Source organism: Haliotis rufescens, unplaced genomic scaffold (genome assembly GCF_023055435.1).
Source record: "Haliotis rufescens isolate VD_foot unplaced genomic scaffold, xgHalRufe1.0.p SCAF_3, whole genome shotgun sequence".
NCBI lineage: Eukaryota > Metazoa > Mollusca > Gastropoda > Lepetellida > Haliotidae > Haliotis > Haliotis rufescens.
This window is the reverse complement of record NW_025964001.1, coordinates 46035012-46056784: the sequence shown is the minus strand read 5'-3', so window position 1 is coordinate 46056784 and position 21773 is coordinate 46035012. Positions and strand designations below refer to the sequence as shown.

The window sequence follows — 21773 nt, the reverse complement described above, 5'->3', positions numbered from 1 at the left end:
TAAGTGCAATAACAGCTGCTTAAAGAGAAAAACATGGTTTTCCTAATATGGAAAATAAAAGATTGGATCTGAGCCTCATAAAAGAATCTAGTTGTCACTAGTGGGTGGGAACAAATTTCTTCCATCCACTGGCTTCTGAGAAATTGTTAACAGATGCAAATACCAAATGGTGACAGACAAGCAGAGCTACAATTACATGTCACAGAAAAACACAATGCAAATGTGATCTTGCACTTCAAACCCAAACACGATTAACTCTACCACCTCTGTTACCCATGTCGATCCATGGTACCCATCCTCTCGGCTACCCGCCACATTTCCCCATCCCATGCTATTGCCTGCCAACAGCAACCACCACACCCAACCCCAATCCCTCCCCACAAACCTCCAACCCCCAACATACCTGTAACAGCAGGTGATACTTGAGTATCCTCTGCACAGGGCGAAGTAAGTATGCCCCCAGTTGCAGTCCATGCCCCAGGACCACTTGACGCTGTTTGAACAACTCGGACATGTGTGGATCCATCATGTAGCGAGTCAGCACTTCCACGGCACTGTATAAAATGCAAGTCAAATATAGATAAGTACACGTATAATAGATACAAACTTTCAGTTAATTTCAGTGACACTTCATTGTGCTACTATTCCCATTGAATTCATGGAGGTTTATAAACATGGGATTACTCCACCATTGTAAAAGGTAAATACTCAATATACCAAACAGAATCGGGTGGAAAGGGATTGTGATTGGAAATATCACATACTGATATACACACAGTTATCGTAAAATCTGGTACCTTATTGTAGTGGAGTGTTTCTAATACCTACACAATATTTCTTTTTATTAATTCATCTCTTTAATGTATAATCTTTTCTCTAAGCGGTAATTTCTGATACCAGTAATTTAAATAACTTTCCTGTGACTGTACACAGAGGAGAGACGATTACTGCATCCCAGAACAAACAGAGGGATTGGCAGTCAGGTGAACAATGACACCATAAACATCTGCAAATACAGCAACTCAACACACTGCCTTGTCAAGAAATTATTACAAGACACCCATTGAGAAAAAGAAAACTGTTTATTTGTAAAGTTAACGCCTTTGAATGTCTTTCATCAACAATTCAGAGACTGTTACCATCGGAAGTGAAGGAGTTTCTCCATGAATCCTTCCTATTTGTCTGTTGTTTTCTAAAACTTGACACCGTATTCGCCATAATAAACACCTCAGATGCTTAGAAAATGCCAAAGGGGGATGTTTTATTAAAACCATACACAGCGAGTTAAAGGGCCAATATATCAAACATTCTGAAGCAATAGCCGATAACCCCGAGCTTGTCATATTCTGCAAGAAAAGTTTCAACTCCAATGACCACAACGAGGATGAAGGCTTATCATGTGACCAAACTTTTCTCTTGTTTGTAGCACATGGAGCATAAATAAGCAAATTGAAATATTTTTTCACGTTTTATTATATTTTCTCAATGAAATTAAACATTTCATCACATATGTTTATCTAAATGTGTAGACTTGTCAAAAATGAAACATGAAAAACATGTGCTATATCTTGAATGGACTGTAAGATGTGACCATGTGACAGAGGTACTATCTATAGGCTGGCCACAAGGAACTCTGGGTAGGAGAGTGTTTGGATTCATATGCCCAGCATTTATATTGTAATCAAGACTTTGATAAACACAGGCTTCTTATCAAATCAAGCTGGCGATTATATTTTCTAAATCATCAGTTTTTAATTTTTTAATCTAGTACATGTCCAAATATGTTTCGAAGCGTAGTCACCAGTTTGAAACTTGTGCCGTAATGCTCAATTAAGCTGCCTTCTGATTGGCTGTTGTTGACTTCTTGTTAGTCATTCCATTGGTCGGTCAAAGTAAGCGAAAGGTCGGTCTGACGTGACCTGTAATGGGATGTTCTCAGATCTTTGTTTAGTGGTAGCGAGAACTAAGATCTGATTTTAATGAGATTGGAAAAAAACAAAGCTTTCTTTCCAATTGCCTCTAATAAAAACATGACTGAAGCCAGTTATTCTGCGCAGTGCATGGGCTGTCAGCTTTGCTGTGCGGAGTCTATTGTCTTGGTTTGAGAATTGAATCAAGCATGAGATAAAGGTGTGACGTCACACCTGGAAATTATTTCATGCATGAGTTAAAAACACCCAGAAGCATGCATCAACATACTGGCCCTTTAAGTTGTCATCAGATATCAAGTACAAAAGAACAAACTAAGTTCAAACATCGATGAAACAAAATAGTTTCGATAATAGTTACTAATACTAATAAACAAAATTTTCATTGTGGGGGTGTTCATAAAGAATACTTACATATTGGCACACCATTTGGTCAGGAGGTGCCTACTGGTCAAGGGATGCTTATTGGTGCTTATTGGTCAGGGAGTGCTAATTGGAGCAGGGCACTTATTAGAACAGGGTGCTAATACGGCAAATACTGTACTCTTTGTGAAAACACTAACCTAATGTATAGTTCAACAATGTTCCTTTAAATTTTCTTCAATACATTGCAAACACGTAGAAATCTTAATCTCAAACTGTTATCAAATAGTAAGTCTGCAGTTTAATAGCTTTAGTTTGATGGGCCGTGGACATGCCAGGTGTGTTATGCCGACAAACACACACTGTCTTGCCTTTGTCCTTCTGAACCAGCTGGCAGTGAAGGGCAACACATGATAAAGCAAACACAATGAGACGTGGCAATTCTCTTGTGTAATCGCCATGGAGCAAAGATAATTTTGTGTTTTTGTGGGAAGGGTGTGGCTGCTCCAAGATGAGAAAGTGTATAATCATGTGAATAAGATTTGAGAGAAAGTGTGTGGGTGAGAAAGTGTGACATTGTTGTCAGTTGCCAGAGACAAATTTGTGAGTTTTCAGGAGGTACTTGTTCCAATGTTTAGTTTCATTAAGTCAATATTTCTCATCCTGACAAAGTCAATTTCCCACTTGCTGTTAGATGGCAACTACCTTGACACGGATGGTCTTATTCCAAGAGGGCATTTCTAGAGTGTACCTGATACTTGCAACAGCTCACTTTTATCCTCTACAAATGACAGCCTAGCATACTATTTAACAAAAAATCAGCAAGTACAACATATCATTAGTTTTTTCAAGAAAACAAATAAAACTTGTATGATAATCTAAAAATCTATGCTATTCAATAGTTTTGCTTGGTGTACATGTGTTTAATTTGAGTTTTTCACAGGAAGTGACATTTTATGTAATAATCATATGAATATGTTTGTATTAGGGTGAGGAGCCTGGGAACCCACCTAGGATAGTTGGTGCAGTAGTCAGTGTAGATGACAAAGCCCTCGTTGTTCTTGACAAAGCACTCGGCCACCTGGACGGGGTTCCCATCACACTTCTCCACCTCCCACAGAAACAACCTGCAACCAACACATGACACGTAACTCAGACACCACATCACGCCTTGTGTAATACATTGCTACACTTTCACTTTCCTTCATATCGAGGCAAATGTTACACCCAAAAAACATATGTATCCTACACAACATTTCTCTTATTCATAACGTGTCAATATGTTAAACATTTGCAATCTGCTGCTCCTACATGTAAACCATAGAATTAAAATATTGACAATTGACATCCTCACATATATACTTTCATCATCATGTGACACATATATTTCAGCGTTGCTGGGGCAGTTGCAACAGGGTGCCTGGTACAGCAGCTGTTGGTCTGTACATGCTTTGTGGCTTATAACCTCATATGATGCTCTTTCACTTTGATGTTTATCAGGCTGTGGAACATCTTTCAGCAGGCAAGATAAACAAATGAGTAAACCACCATTCCTGCAGAAACTTAACACCATGTATGGATTTCCCAGTACCTATACTTCTGTGTTACTATACATAAATGTAGCCTCCTGCCCTGTATTTTCTGGACACACTCACCCATTCCTGTCAGCACTCCCCCACCCCATCCCTGTGTCAGCACTCCCCCACCCCATCCCTGTGTCAGTACTCCCCCCACCCCATCCCTGTGTCAGCACTCCCCCACCCCATCCCTGTGTCAGCACCCCCCCACCCCATCCCTGTGTCAGCACTCCCCAACCCCATCCCTGTGTCAGCACTCCCCCACCCCATCCCTGTGTCAGCACTCCCCCCACCCGATCCCTGTGTCAGTACTCCCCCACCCCATCCCTGTGTCAGTACACCCCCACCCCATCCCTGTGTCAGCACTCCCCCCACCCGATCCCTGTGTCAGTACTCCCCCACCCCATCCCTGTGTCAGTACACCCCCACCCCATCCCTGTGTCAGCACTCCCCCCACCCGATCCCTGTGTCAGTATTCCCCCCACCCCATCCCTGTGTCAGTACACCCCCACCCCATCCCTGTTTCAGTACACCCCCCACCCCATCCCTGTGTCAGTATTCCCCCCCACCCCATCCCTGTGTCAGTACTCCCCCCACCCCATCCCTGTGTCAGTATTCCCCCCACCCCATCCCTGTGTCAGCACTCCCCCACCCCATCCCTGTGTCAGTACTCCCCCACCCCATCCCTGTGTCAGTATTCCCCCCACCCCATCCCTGTGTCAGTACTCCCCCACCCCATCCCTGTGTCAGTATTCCCCCACCCCATCCCTGTGTCAGTATTCCCCCCACCCCATCCCTGTGTCAGTATTCCCCCCACCCCATCCCTGTGTCAGTATTCCCCCACCCCATCCCTGTGTCAGTATTCCCCCACCCCATCCCTGTGTCAGTATTCCCCCCCACCCCATCCCTGTGTCAGTATTCCCCCACCCTATCCCTGTGTCAGTATTCCCCCCACCTCATCCCTGCGTCAGTATTCCTATCACCCCATCCCTGCGTCAGTATTCCCCCACGCCATCCCTGTGTCAGTATTCCCCCAACCCATCCCTGTGTCAGTATTCCTCCCACCCCATCCCTGTGTCAGCACTCCCCCTACCCGATCCCTGTGTCAGTATTCCCCCCCACCCCATCCCTGTGTCAGTACTCCCCCCACCCCATCCCTGTCAGTATTCCCCCTACCCCATCCCTATATCAGTATTCCCCCCCACCCCATCCCTGTGTCAGTATTCCTCGCACCCCATCCCTGTCAGCACTCCCCCACCCCATCCCTGTGTCAGTATTCCCCCCACCCCATCCCTGTGTCAGCACTCCCCCCACCCCATTCCTGTGTCAGCACTCCCCCCACCCCATCCCTGTGTCAGTATTCCCCCCACCCCATCCCTGTGTCAGTATTCCCCCTACCCCATCCCTGTGTCAGCACTCCCCCACCCCATCCCTGTGTCAGTATTCCCCCACCCCATCCCTGTGTCAGTATTCCCCCACCCCATCCCTGTGTCAGTATTCCCCCACCCCATCCCTGTGTCAGTATTCCCCCTACCCCATCCCTGTGTCAGCACTCCCCCACCCCATCCCTGTGTCAGCACTCCCCCCACCCGATCCCTGTGTCAGTATTCCCCCCAACCCCATCCCTGTGTCAGTACTCCCCCCACCCCATCCCTGTCAGTATTCCCCCTACCCCATCCCTATATCAGTATTCCCCCCCACCCCATCCCTGTGTCAGTATTCCCCCATCCCATCCCTGTGTCAGTATTCCCCCTACCCCATCCCTATATCAGTATTCCCCCCACCCCATCCCTGTGTCAGCACTCCCCCACCCCATCCCTGTGTCAGCACTCCCCCCACCCCATTCATGTGTCAGCACTCCCCCCACCCCATCCCTGTGTCAGTATTCCCCCCACCCCATCCCTGTGTCAGTATTCCCCCCACCCCATCCCTGTGTCAGTATTCCCCCTACCCCATCCCTGTGTCAGCACTCCCCCACCCCATCCCTGTGTCAGTATTCCCCCACCCAATCCCTGTGTCAGCACTCCCCCCACCCCATTCATGTGTCAGCACTCCCCCCACCCCATCCCTGTGTCAGTATTCCCCCCACCCCATCCCTGTGTCAGTATTCCCCCACCCCATCCCTGTGTCAGTATTCCTCCCACCCCATCCCTGTGTCAGCACTCCCCCCACCCCATCCCTGTGTCAGTATTCCCCCCCACCCCATCCCTGTGTCAGTATTCCTCCCACCCCATCCCTGTGTCAGTATTCCCCCCCCACCCCATCCCTGTGTCAGTATTCCCCCCACCCCATCCCTGTGTCAGTATTCCCCCCACCCCATCCCTGTGTCAGTATTCCCCCCACCCCATCCCTGTGTCAGTATTCCCCCACCCCATCCCTGTGTCAGTATTCCTCCCACCCCATCCCTGTGTCAGTATTCCCCCCCCCACCCCATCCCTGTGTCAGTATTCCCCCCACCCCATCCCTGTGTCAGTATTCCCCCCACCCCATCCCTGTGTCAGTATTCCTCCCACCCCATCCCTGTGTCAGCACTCCCCCTACCCGATCCCTGTGTCAGTATTCCCCCCACCCCATCCCTGTGTCAGTATTCCTCCCACCCCATCCCTGTGTCAGCACTCCCCCTACCCGATCCCTGTGTCAGTATTCCCCCCACGCCATCCCTGTTTCAGTATTCCCCCACCCCATCCCTGTGTCAGTATTCCTCCCACCCCATCCATGTGTCAGTATTCCCCCACCCCATCCCTGTGTCAGCACTCCCCCCACCCCATCCCTGTGTCAGTATTCCCCCCCACCCCATCCCTGTGTCAGCACTAACTCCACCCCATCCCTTCTGATATATTGGTTTGTTGTTAACTTTTTGAACATATTCTTGAAAATCATGTCTTATGTTACGATGTCAATCAACTTGTGAATATTGTTTCATTACAAAAATATATCCATTTTTCCAAAAATGCTTTTGTCCTATTTCGTTTTTAAGCCCTAGGCTTACATATGGATAAAATGTTACTCAACCAAAATAGGCAAAATCCATAATTAGGCCTTGAAATGTGCAGTCCCAGTATAATATAGTCATGTTGCAATAAACGTATTCGGTTCCAGGTAAGACAGTGTGGTCATTTTGATTTCTTTACATACATGTATACAGATGATGTGCTACCTGAAGTGATGGACAGTGCTACCTGGAGTGATGGACAGTGCTACTAGTCCTATCCTGATAACTTCTGCAACAGACAGTTTCGTGTGACTGGGACCACTGGTCTAGATACTAGGAGGGTGGGTGTAAAATGTATACGCACCTCCCGAAGTCGTAAATATCCCGTATATTGCTGAACAGACATTTGAGGTCTTCTTCTTTCACATAATTGAGTGACAGTTTCTCCAGGTACTCCAAGTAGCCCTGAAAGATATGAAACACAACAATCAATACTGCTTCTACAATGTCTACTTCATGAAACACAACAGTCAATACTGATTCTACAATGTCTACTTCATGAAACACAACAGTCAATACTGATTCTACAATGTCTACTTCATGAAACACAACAGTCAATACTGATTCTACAATGTCTACTTCATGAAACACAACAGTCAATACTGATTCTACAATGTCTACTTCATGAAACACAACAATCAATACTGATTCTACAATGTCTACTTCATGAAACACAACAGTCAATACTGATTCTACAATGTCTACTTCATGAAACACAACAGTCAATACTGATTCTACAATGTCTACTTCATGAAACACAACAGTCAATACTGATTCTACAATGTCTACTTCATGAAACACAACAGTCAATACTGATTCTACAATGTCTACTTCATGAAACACAACAGTCAATACTGATTCTACAATGTCTACTTCATGAAACACAACAGTCAATACTGATTCTACAATGTCTGGCTTAATCCTGGCATAGATGTATACTATAATATTGCTGCCCAATAATTTAATCTGAATTCCTTTTCCTTTACCTTCTACAGATATTGGAGCATCTAGATTGGCATCAGAAGCTGTGATACATGATCGATTTATTATGTTAGCGTCATGTACCCATGGTTCTGACACTCATGCTGAGTCAGCCAACACTGCCAGGTCTCAAGGTAACAGGTGCAGAACACCTCTGTATCACCCTGAGCAAGGGCCCCGAGTCAGACAGCTCACCAGGAGTAATCTTCTGCTATCTACATGTGTATATCTCTATCTTGACAGTATCTGTCAGCCTGCACCATCAGTTAGTGTCAGCTGACTGTCCCACATATCCCCATAATGTCGGCTGTGTATCAGTGAGGTGGACTGATAACAAGTAAATCACAATATTCACATTTAAATTACATATTCACAGTTTTAACATGATTTTCAAAATATCATCCTCATATTAAGCATGAGCTTTATATGTTGAATATGGCCTGCTGTACTGTCTGCCATACGATGGCAGTCTCATCCACACACTCACCATCTCATTCAGGGTCAGGAAACTTGGACAAAACTTGGATTACACCAATATTTTGCTAGCAGGCTATATCTTGGAAGGGTCACATGGATTGACAGTCATACTAGTGAATGACTGAATTGGGTTTTATTTGTATCTGTCAATATTCCAGTTATCTTAAGGGGGGATTCGCCACAAATTGTGCCCATGTCGGGATTCAAACTGAGGTTTCATCAATGACAGGAGGTTCACATGGAAGTGCAATTTATCAAGAAAGTGTCTTCCTCTTGTTTGTGACAAATGTCCCACTAAAGTCAAGTGCTGAAGGGTGATCCTGTTTGAGACATTCCAAGGCTCCAGCAGGAGCCGGGTGATCCTGTTTGAGATATTCCAAGGCTCCGAGAGGAGCTGGGTGATCCTGTTTGAGACATTCAAAGGCTCTGGGAGGAGCTAGGTGATCCTGTTTGAGATATTCCAAGGCTCCGGGAGGAGCTGGGTCATCCTGTTTGAGACATTCCAAGGCTCCGGGAGGAGCTAGGTGATCCTGTTTGAGATATTCCAAGGCTCCGGGAGGAGCTGGGTGATCCTGTTTGAGACATTCCAAGGCTCTGGGAGGAGCTGGGTGATCCTGTTTGAGATATTCCAAGGCTCCGGGAGGAGCTGGGTGATCCTGTTTGAGACATTCCAAGGCTCCGGCAGGAGCTGGGTGATCCTGTTTGAGATATTCCAAGGCTCCAGCAGGAGCTGGCTGATCCTGTTTGAGACATTCCAAGGCTCCGAGAGGAGCCGGGTGATCCTGTTTGAGACATTCCAAGGCTCCGAGAGGAGCCGGGTGATCCTGTTTGAGACATTCCAAGGCTCCGGCAGGAGCTGGGTGATCCTGTTTGAGACATTCCAAGGCTCCGGTGGGAGCCGGTGATGGAGACCAGGTGGCCATGCCTGCCTACACCTGGTTCACAACTCCTGCTGAAGGCTGCACCGCCACTGCCATGCTTAGAATTCCTTAATATCAATGTTTATTTACTGGAACATTAATGTTTACACGAGACATTTTGATATCAAGCCTATATGACACAACAGAGAATACTTATCAGAACATTGCATTACACATACATTTCTGAAACTTATGCATAAATACTTCCACACGAATAGTAATTCATCAAACTGAGATCTCAGTCCATCTATTCTTGGACCAGCCATTGAACTAGGTCAGTAAAAAACAGGCACTATCAGTTCCCACCTACATAATGTCAGTACAAACATATATCTTATCACAAACTACAGGAAGTGCTAATCATGTACCTGGGGCTTTCCTGATAGTGGTAAATTAACAACATAGGCGAATTATGGCAATTTCCACCTATCCATCTTTTGATGTATTTTCCAAATGTTTAGCTGTATATATGTGTAATTATGTTCTTCAGATGTCCATGAATTTCAACTTCATTATTAGGTGGAGTGAGTAATTACATAAATGTACCATAGAGATAAAATCGGTTGAAAGTAGAGGAGAAAGAATCTAAACAGGAATCAGTGGTATAAATAATTCTTATATACAAAAAAGTACTTCCTACTGCAAAATATAATAAGATACTGGTCAGTATTTGGGGCAATATTTTAAAAATATACTTGGCAGTATTTCACCATACAAATACTGAATTATACAAGGTTTTTGAAAAAAAAGAAGTCAATATAATATGCAACTTGCAAACCAATCACAAATTAATGTTTAGATATCTTAATCACAAACAGTGTAGTTTTGTGATATCAAAAATTCTTATTTGTTATGTCATTATTTTTTATTCATCATTTATTTGATATAATACCTTGAAATACAGAACCAATAGTGAATGGTGGCTTTTAGTCCATGACCTGTGTGGTGTAGTACCAAACTATATTGATGACTAAAGGAGTGAAGGAAATCAGATCTCTTCTCCAGGTGTAAAAATATTCACAATGTGTTCCCTTTCATTGTGTGTGAGTCAATGACCAGTGATACACACATGAACTGAAGAACCAGCAAGTCAATAGTAGCTTCCTGAAGTCACACACTGCAACAATATTCCCAGCTGGAGAAATATTTCTATATCCCACAAATGATATCATCTCCGGAACATTTGACATTATCTGTTCCATGGCTTCCCTTTCCAGAAGTCTTGGTGGAAACTGTTGTGTCAGGTTCACTATGACAGGGCTACATGTGAACACCTTTATCAACAATTATTCATGGCTGCATGTGTTCTGTGACCATCACTGAAACATTACACAGTACATCAGCGCCATTAGGTACAAGAGTTCTGTGACCATCGCTGAAACATTACACAGTACATCAGCGCCATTAGGTACACGTGTTCTGTGACCATCACTGAAACATTACACAGTACATCAGCGCCATTAGGTACAAAAGTTCTGTGACCATCGGTGAAACATTACACAGTACATCAGCGCCATTAGGTACACGTGTTCTGTGACCATCACTGAAACATTACACAGTACATCAGTGCCATTAGGTACAAAAGTTCTGTGACCATCGGTGAAACATTACACAGTACATCAGCGCCATTAGGTACACGTGTTCTGTGACCATCACTGAAACATTACACAGTACATCAGCGCCATTAGGTACAAGAGTTCTGTGACCATCGCTGAAACATTACACAGTATATCAGCGCCATTAGGTACAAGAATTCTGTGACCATCACTGAAACATTACACAGTACATCAGCGCCATTAGGTACATGAGTTCTGTGACCATCACTGAAACATTACACAGTACATCAGCGCCATTATGTACAAGTGTTCTGTGACCATCGCTGAAACATTACACAGTACATCAGCGCCATTAGGTACAAGTGTTCTGTGACCATCGCTGAAACATTACAGAGTACATCAGCGCCATTAGGTACACGTGTTCTGTGACCATCGCTGAAACATTACACAGTACATCAGCGCCATTAGGTACACGTGTTCTGTGACCATCATTGAAACATTACACAGTACATCAGGGCCATTAGGTACAAGAGTTCTGTGACCATCGCTGAAACATTACACAGTACATCAGTGCCATTAGGTACAAGAGTTCTGTGACCATCATTGAAACATTACACAGTACATCAGCGCCATTAGGTACACGTGTTCTGTGACCATCATTGAAACATTACAGAGTACATCAGCGCCATTAGGTACAAGACTTCTGTGACCATCATTGAAACATTACACAGTACATCAGGGCCATTAGGTACAAGACTTCTGTGACCATCACTGAAACATTACACAGTACATCAGCGCCATTAGGTACAAGACTTCTGTGACCATCATTGAAACATTACACAGTACATCAGGGCCATTAGGTACAAGACTTCTGTGACCATCATTGAAACATTACCCAGTACATCAGGGCCATTAGGTACACGTGTTCTGTGACCATCACTGAATCATTACACAGTACATCAGCGCCATTAGGTACACGTATTCTGTGACCATCGCTGAAACATTACACAGTCTGTCTGTGCCATTAGGTACAAGTGTTCTGTGACCATCGCTGAAACATTACACAGTCTGTCACCGACATTAGGTACAAGTGTTTGGTGACCCCTGACATTCAAGAGGACATGAAACCATGCTAGTTTATTGAGGCCCTTCAGATCTATGAAATACCTTTTGCTATTTCTGTTTTGATGTAAAAGTCAACAAGGTGAACAGTATAGTGTTTTGAAACATGATATGGCTTTGATGATGTGTAAACTAATATATGCTAAAGGACACAGACTGACCCACGGTAAATACTGACAAATGAGATGTTTCACTTGAGACTTTCAAGATAAAATTCTATCATGATGTCAGGGGCCGCACGATTGCATCCAAAAGTGGGAGAAATATGACAATCAGTATTGGAAGAAAAGGTACAGACAAATCTACACAAGGATTGGGAGAATATGCAGGAAATACCAAATTTAACCTGATGTTCATAAAATGAACTTGTCCAACATTGCTGAGGTCGGAATGTGGTCAGGGAGTCATCATTATTTAAATACGGGTAAATATTTTAACACTTGTACCTTTTATCATCCTAAAAGAGGCTATTCATTGATATCTCACATAAGTATTAAACGACTTGTGGTTGTTGTTTATCGTACAATAAAAATAGCGCCCCCTTGTCGTTCATTTCTTAAAGAGAATACAGTCATTGTTTCTGTTTGCAGAATGGTTAATTGCATACTGATGAAAATGTGGCTGGCATATAACAGATGTATGGAGAACCAGAAGGTAACCACAAAATGCTTGTCTCTGCAGTGAACACAACATGCAGATACTTTGCAGATCATTTCACGGGATCCTACGTTGTTAACATGAATCATATAAAGTTATTGAACACTGTAAAGAACATGAGGAATTACTGCTATGACAGGTTTCCTTTTTGCACAGTACCAGACCTATTCCCATGGTGGGACTGTAGACAGTCATCTAGTTATGACTGATAACTTCAACATGCTATATGTAGAATGATACACATCACATCAACAGGAACATTCTCTCAATGCCCTCACATCAAAGTGCCATACAGATATTGGGTTTGTCCTTGACGGGAATGCCAGTATCAGCATGCTAACATGGGTCATGTGTCCCTCACTGGAAACCTCCATTCAACCTACAGAGAACGGGTGTACCTCCACACTCTCTAACCCACTGCTGGAAACAGTTTATCAATTTGGTAACCCTTCAAACATGTTATAGAGCTTGGCCTGTTGTGGAAGTGTTGAGATAGTTCTGATAATAATAAAGCCATCCCAGTTCTGCAAGGGCACAATGCTGAGATACCTACTCTCTACTGGGCTTCATCACTACATGCTGTACACACCACATCTACAATGCACAGACAAATGTCAGGCTACATATCAAGCATCCTCATGTTAACATGACTCATATACAGGTCTTTGTAAAGATCTATTACAGGAAATATTCTCTTCACGGCCAGAAGCTTGAGGTGGTGTCATTTAATAGATATTTAGGTATAGTATTTACACCCAGACTAGTTTGGACTAAGGCACAGTCCTGCCTTGCATCACAAGCAAATAAAGATATAATGGCAATATACAGGTATCAAAAGAGAGTAGGTAATATTAATTGTACTGATATTTTCAGGAATTTTGATGCAATGGTTACACCAATATTGTGCTATGGGTCAGAAATCTGGGGAACAACATATTGTAAAACTACTGAAAATGTTCAGATAAGAATGTGCACATATTTCCTGAAAGTTGGTAAAAGTACATGCAATAGTATGGTACTGGGTGAATGTGGTAGAGCTCCACTTCAGCTAACATACATGTCACGGGCAGTTAAGTACTGGTGTAGATTAAGCACTCTAGATAGAAATAGGCTATGTCATCAATGTTAATTAATGTTAAAGTCTTTTGATGATGCTTGCAGAGTCACATGGGCTACACACATCAAACATATTCTATTTCAATTTGGGTTTGTATGGATTTGCCAGGTTGTTGGGAACATTAACATTTTTATCACATTATTCAAAATAAGACTTCTTGATAATCTGAAACAGTACTGGTATTCTACATTACACTCTCCTCATAAATGTGCTAACTATGTGTTATATAAGACACTTTTACAGGCCGAAACATATTTATGCATTGTTATTCCTTTACATTTGAGAATCTGTTTCACAAGATTTAAATGTGGCAATTTTAGACTTATGACAGAAACAGGAAGATACACTGATACACATAACCATTTAAGACTATGTCCTCATTGTAGGCTAAATGACAAAATGTACTTAGAAGACGAGATTCATGTTTTACTTGTACGTGATGCATATACCTATATTAGAAAAAAGTATATTAGTAAATACATCAGAAATGACAGTGCAGTAAACATATTCATAAATATTATGAACAGTCAAAATACACAAACAATAAGTGTCCCCCTCTAGTTTTATCCTCCCAAGATATCTGACTGCTGTCAAGGCTCCATGGAGACAACAAGCAGCATGTCTCTCTGGCGGCTATGTACAACACACTTCAGCCCTTGGACTGTGAATGTGGTAAATATTTATATGAAAACACTTCCCAAATGGGTGCAGTATTTTGAACTTTGTTTGCAAATAGCCATGTAGATAACATGCTTATTTGAGAGAAGACTTTATTTTGGGAGACCTTTGTAAAATTGATGATCTTTACTGACAGAACCATGTCTCATTCATACCTCCTGAGAAAAAACTCCCGTGTATCACGTTGTAGAGGCTGTTCTCACACTATGTGAATCCAAACAAGCAAACTGGTTCTTTGTTTCACTGACACATCCCTTGTATTCAGTGCAGAGGAGGGATTTGTTCACTATGTGGTTGACGGGATCCAACACTGTTGACACTAATGTAAACCCACATGCTTTTTATGACTCCTGTGCTTTTAAACCTGGTGTAAAGATACAGTGGGATTGTTCAACCCACTGATGACACATTTCAATGGGTTTCCTGTGGATATCTTTATGGATAAACAATTACAGTATAAAAGAGTGTTTTTAAGCTATACAGTGATCATCCATTGTGAATGGTAGGATTTTGATGAATGAAAGTATTGGGGTTTTAACAAAGCACTTGTGTTCCATATACAAAAGAACCGTTTTCATCAACAGTAATGTCTTTTTCCTTACATTCATGACTTAATACAGATAAAGATGGCTAAAAACAATTATATAAACAGGTAAATTCATTACTTAGGCTAGACTAACTTATTATTTGTTTTACAGATGTCATGATCAATATGTATAGAGGCATGTGATGAAAGGGGAAAAATAAATATATAACATCACCAGATTTAAGGCTAATTTTCGTCATTTTTATCATATTGATATTTTTAACCAAAATACAAAATGAGACATTAAAAAACATCTTACACAAAGATTTTTTTCTATCATTCAACATTATGGGTAGGCACATCCATCTAACAAGATAAAAGAACAAGACCATATACCATATATATACATATATATATATATAAATGGACTCCGATTTTGCTATACATTTTCACTGGGCCCTCACTAACATACATTCAGAAAAACATCTTTTCTATACATTATATGAGTAGTACGCCTGAGCTACAAGTGGTTTCCTAACACATCAGTCACTGGTCAGTTTGAGCCTGGAAGTCTCCCTTTCTAGGCAAGTAATCAGAGTGGCAGTATTTACATGTTTATATAAACAACTGAGCAGTTGCTCCATGACCCCCCACTGACAGGAAGCACTGTTTATCCCATCATACACTTTAGAGATCATATGACTCATCAGATGACCAATCAAAGCTTTTAATACATCAGACGGTTGTAGGTTGGTATTTTCGCATCCACCCATATAATGCGTACCGTATTCGACGTAATAAGCGCCCCGCTCTAATAAGCGCCCACAGCGATATTTGCTAATATATTTGCTCGTGAACAATCCCAATTAGCACCCTTTTCGATTGATCAATGTACACAATACTTATTTATTCGCGTATAATACGGTTGTACTTATTTATTCGCGTATAATACGCACTCGTGTGTTATATGCACCCTTAATTATGGGCAATTAAATTCTGGAAAAATATATCTCTCGTATATAAACATTTCAGGCTGTCAGCATAAACCACAAAATTTATCTTTCAACTCTGTTTTTTCCCCGACAAAATAATATTCTAATAAGAGACCCCTATTTCTAATTTTGAGAGCGCCCTGGGCGCTTATTATGTCGAATACGGTATATTTGTGGTTATGCTTCTGGGGGCTTTTGACTGAGGGGAGTGACCATTAAAATTGGTGCCCACAGCCCATCCCCTTTGTACATCCTCCATGTTGTACATATCATCAGCTGGTAGGTAACTGTACTCTGTATTGATGAATGGTGTACATATCATCAGCTGGTAGGTAACTGTACTCCATATTGATGAATGTTGTACATATTATCAGCTGGTAGGTAACTGTACTCCATATTGATGAATGTTGTACATAGTATCAGCTGGTAGGTAACTGTACTCTGTATTGATGAATGTTGTACATATTATCAGCTGGTAGGTAACTATACTCTGTATTGATGAATGGTGTACATATCATCAGCTTAATTGGAGGTAACTGTACTCCATATTGATGAATGTTGTACATATTATCAGCTGGTAGGTAACTATACTCCATATTGATGAATGTTGTACATATTATCAGCTGGTAGGTAACTATACTCCGTATTGATGAATGTTGTACCTATTATCAGCTGGTAGGTAACTTTACTCCATATTGATGAATGTTGTACATATTATCAGCTGGTAGGTAACTATACTCCGTATTGATGAATGTTGTACCTATTATCAGCTGGTAGGTAACTTTACTCCATATTGATGAATGTTGTACATATTATCAGCTGGTAGGTAACTATACTCCGTATTGATTAATGTTGTACATATCATCAGCTGGTAGGTAACTGTACTCCATATTGATGAATGTTGTACATATTATCAGCTGGTAGGTAACTGTACTCCATATTGATGAATGTTGTACATAGTATCAGCTGGTAGGTAACTGTACTCTGTATTGATGAATGTTGTACATATTATCAGCTGGTAGGTAACTATACTCTGTATTGATGAATGGTGTACATATCATCAGCTTGGAGGTAACTGTACTCCATATTGATGAATGTTGTACATATTATCAGCTGGTAGGTAACTATACTCCATATTGATGAATGTTGTACATATTATCAGCTGGTAGGTAACTATACTCCGTATTGATGAATGTTGTACCTATTATCAGCTGGTAGGTAACTTTACTCCATATTGATGAATGTTGTACATATTATCAGCTGGTAGGTAACTATACTCCGTATTGATGAATGTTGTACCTATTATCAGCTGGTAGGTAACTTTACTCCATATTGATGAATGTTGTACATATTATCAGCTGGTAGGTAACTATACTCCGTATTGATTAATGTTGTACATATTATCAGCTGGTAGGTAACTATACTCCGTATTGATGAATGTTGTACATTATATCAGCTGGTAGGTAACTATACTCCGTATTGATGAATGTTGTACATATTATCAGCTGGTAGGTAACTATACTCTGTATTGATGAATGTTGTACATATTATCAGCTGGTAGGTAACTATACTCCGTATTGATGAGTGTTGTACATATTATCAGCTGGTAGGTAACTATACTCCGTATTGATATGAGAAACCCAACTTTGATTTTAGTGTATCAAATTTACTTTTGTATACATGGTACACTTCAGTTTTAGCACTGACATATACTGTCTGCTGTTTATTGGCGGATGCAAGGTTCATTTCACCAATTACCCCTCCTCACCTACTGCTGTGTTCAGCACAGCGCTGTACCTGTACACATCTGCATTCAACCAGCTTCATTGGAAACAAATTAGGCTCATCTGCCTATGTGTGGAGATAAGGGCAACATCTTTTCCATGGGTGAAGTCACACAAAAACATTGTACATGAAGCACCCTTCATCATGTGTATTGGAACAGTGTCTACTCTCAATAAGTGGGAACTCAGGAAACACTAGGGACTGGTCATTTATTATAGGAGGAGTGGGGCCAGTGAGGTTATTTTTGTAAAAAAAATTATTTACTATTTATTTTTTGGGGGGATGGTGGAGGTGGGGTGGAGTGGGGGGTTGGTGGGGGTGGGGGTGTGAATGTATAAATTTGAAAATTATTTACTGACTGGTCATTTATTATACAATAAGGGGCTGTCAGGAAATAATGTTACTTATGAGGGGAGGGGCATCAAAATGTGGTACAGTCCCAAGTCCAATCTTATCACACTCCCCCTACTGAAAATAAATTACCAGTCTCCTAGATGTCAAAAAGCATTTGTGGGTCAGATATGGTTTTCATTTTTATAGGCTATTTCCAGAAAGCAGTTAGAATACAGGTCATGACAAAAACAGCAAGAAGTCAATCTGACCTAATACTGTAGTAATAAGTGTACAATAAATCACAGTTCACGATTTGCCATGACATGAGGTATCACCACAGTAGACTCACCTGGATGATGTCCTCCAGACTCTTTACATAGGTCCTCTCTGTGTCCACAATCTCAGCCACCACCCTCTGGACATAGGTTACGTACAGAGACCCCTTGTTGCTATCAGGTGAACCAGTATCCTTGGCTCCACTGGGAGACTTGGGTGAGGCTGGCGATGACCTGGATCTGCCAGAAGGAGAGCTGCTCAGCTGGGCCCCTAAAGAAGGAGGTGGGGATTTTGTCCGAGTTTGTCCTGAATATTTTCCAGCACTTTTCTCAGACCCAGCAGTGGACACACTCCTATGACCAGTGTCTAACCTGACTGGACTATCAGATGGACTACTGGAAGCCGACAAGGTGAGCTTCTCTGGTGAAGACTCAGGGCTTATGGAAGGTAGAGGGATTGACACAGAAGAGGAAAGGGGGCCTATCACAGGGGAGGTACAGCGGCTCAGTTCTAGCTTGTCCACTACTGCAGTCTTGATGCTGTAGTTGGTACCACTGGCACCACACCTTTCACCTTCTGGAGATGGAGTCTCATCAATGCCATCCATCTTTTCCACATTTTGAACACTGGATGTATTATAGTCCATTCCGGAATCTGGACAATTTCCATTTATGTCTTCACGTTTGGAATTTGTGTTATCCACATTACTTGATGAAAGTAAATGTTCATATTCCGCAAGGTTTGGTCGCTTGTGTTGAGGACGTGACAGTGATGAAGAAGAAGCAGAGGAAGAAGAGCTTATACTCAGTGGTCGTTTCTTTCCGGTATCCCCATCAAGCAGATCCTCTTTTCTGACTTTAATGTCAGTCATTTTGGATCCTGAGTCAGTGATTTTAGGGTCACTATCCGTTCTAACCACAACCCCTCTGCTCTGCCTCACTGTGGCTGAGGCAGGCAGAGACATGGACTTGGACTTGACATCTGGATGGTCAACAGAGCTCTGCTCTGTGCTTCCAGTGGCAGCTGCTTTGGTGTCATAGATGGTCAGAAGTGTTGGCGCCAAATCCAAAGATGACCCTGCAAGAAAATAGGAACTCTTTAGAAGGCAAAACACATGAAAATATTGATGTAGGTCTGAATAAAGAATAAAGCTACATATGATGTTTTTTGTAAAAATATGATGAGAAATGACAACATTTTTGTTACATGATAAATATGAAATAATTTTCCCCAAATGTTTTTTATATTAATCCACAAATACTTAAATCCATCATTCTAGGCTGCCATTTCACCTGTCCACTTTCATAGTTGAACCTGACCTGAATATTTTCTCTCTTCCTGCATACTAAATATTAATAAGAACTCATGCCAAGAACATCCAAGTGAGACGAAAGATATATTAAAGATATCTGTGATGATCAGATGACTTGATGAAAAGTAAATTCTTGATGAAAAAGTAATCTCTATCTGTTGCCTGAAATTAGGGTTTTTTTAAAAAAAGATTAAGAAAAGGACTAAGATGAATTATGGAATCCAGTAGTTACATACGTGAAAGTCAAGTACATATCATAGCGATGGTCTTTGATCTGAGTTAATGATGATACTTTATTCCAAGCAGAGGAGGGTATTTATAACTTGCCAGTGCACGCTGTGATACTTCAGATTGATTCTAGGAGAGAGATACAGGAGATTGCAACACTACTACTGTTTCAGATCATAACTAATACCTCAAGACTATTCTGTGTCAGCCAAACTACAAATGTCGGAATACAAAATGCATATCATGACGGTTCAAGAGAGGGATATACTGCTGTACATATGCATTCTCCTGTTTAATTTGAGTACACACCTCTAGATACTTCAACAAATGTACATTGATTGATAAATATCCTCAGCTTACGCACTCACGTACGCAGGACATTCTTTAACATAAACTCTGCAAGTATGCAAATGAGAGCTGAAATATTTAATTCTCCTTAGTCTGAAATTTACAACTTCAGAAAGAATTGCACCCCTCATAATCTTAAAAGTATTATTGGGGATCGGTCTCCTCTGCTGTACCTGATCTATTGCCTCCTGAATGAACACAGGTATCTTATAATTGACTGCCAATGGGTGGCTGAATGAAGGCCTCATATGGGGTGCTACTGGGGTACAGTTGTAGTAACATGCTTGAATGTTGATAGTTGTGTAGCAATTCATACTAAAGTATTATATAACCAGCTGAACATGCATTGTTCATTGTCAGTTTCTAGTGGTGTCACCCATCCAATGACTACTGGCACAAAGTCACCACTGTGACCACCAAATCTTTATTTAGGACCGTCATCATTTATTCTTGAACTCCTAGGTGTGTTCTATTTTGAATCCATGGTGCAGGAGAAGTCACATTCTGGCCTGGTACATGTGGTACACTGGTCTTCCTTGTGAACGTGCAGTAGAGAAGGGTGCTGGTGTAAGATGTATAATGTAATGAGGCAAATCCTGATTCCATGAAACTCTATCCTATCCTTCCCTTCTCTGTATCTGACAACAACACTTATCATGTCAAGAGGTCATAGCAACATCAGTATTTATAAATACTTGCCACCATGAGAGACAATCAATTCCTACTCTTATCATACCTTCCCTCCATGAAAGGTGTATAGGGCATGAAGCTGCATAAATCAACTTGAATTTTATGTCATGAAGGATCCTACCTTAGATTTTTTAACAGTAATAAAATCCAGAAAGCGTGATCATTTCAAACAACTACTTTATAGAAGTTTCATTTTAACTTTAATTTAAGACCTTTACAAAACAATATTCTTATGTTACTAATTTTGTTTTTTATTCTTAGTTTACAATAAACATCAGGTGAATTGTAATTCAAATTCTGATGTTATATTTTGTTTTAACATCTTGTCATGAAGGACAAGAACATCAGTAAAACTAGGAATTTAAATTTTTTGAAAACAGATCCACACAGACACTGGGACCCTACTGGCAGACACCCTGCTCAACACAGACATAGGGACCCTACTGGCGGACACCCTGCTCCACACAGACACTGGTACCCTACTGGCTGACACCCTGCTCCACACAGACACTGGGACCCTACTGGCGGACGTTCTGCTCCACACAGACACTGGGACCCTACTGGCAGACACCTTGCTCCACACAGACACAGGGACCCTACTGGCAGACACCCTGCTCCACACTGACACTGGGACCTTACTGGCAGACACCACGCTCCACACTGACTGAGGACCCTACTGGCGGACGCCCTGCTCCACACAGACACTGGGACCCTACTGGGGGACACCCTGTTCCACACAGACACAGGGACCCTACTGGCGGACACCCTGCTCCACACAGACACTGCGACCCTACTGGCTGACACCCTGCTCCACACAGACACTGGTACCCTACTGGCAGACACCCTGCTCCACACAGACACTGGGACCCTACTGGCGGACGCCCTGCTCCACACAGACACTGGGACCCTACTGGC

General features: G+C 42.1%; 1 protein-coding gene across 6 annotated transcripts in view; it reads right to left on the bottom strand.

Moving 5' to 3' along the window:
• LOC124124556 overlaps positions 1-21773 on the bottom strand; it is a 114269-nt gene that overhangs the window by 10821 nt on the left and 81675 nt on the right. For all 6 annotated transcript variants that reach the window (XM_048403013.1, XM_048403016.1, XM_048403015.1 and 3 more), the window contains 4 exons: positions 18354-19357; positions 7165-7265; positions 3302-3418; positions 404-554 (listed from right to left, as the gene is read on the bottom strand). In XM_048403013.1, coding sequence (XP_048258970.1) covers positions 404-554; positions 3302-3418; positions 7165-7265; positions 18354-19357 — 1373 coding nt within the window. The remainder of the gene's footprint in view (positions 1-403; positions 555-3301; positions 3419-7164; positions 7266-18353; positions 19358-21773) is intronic.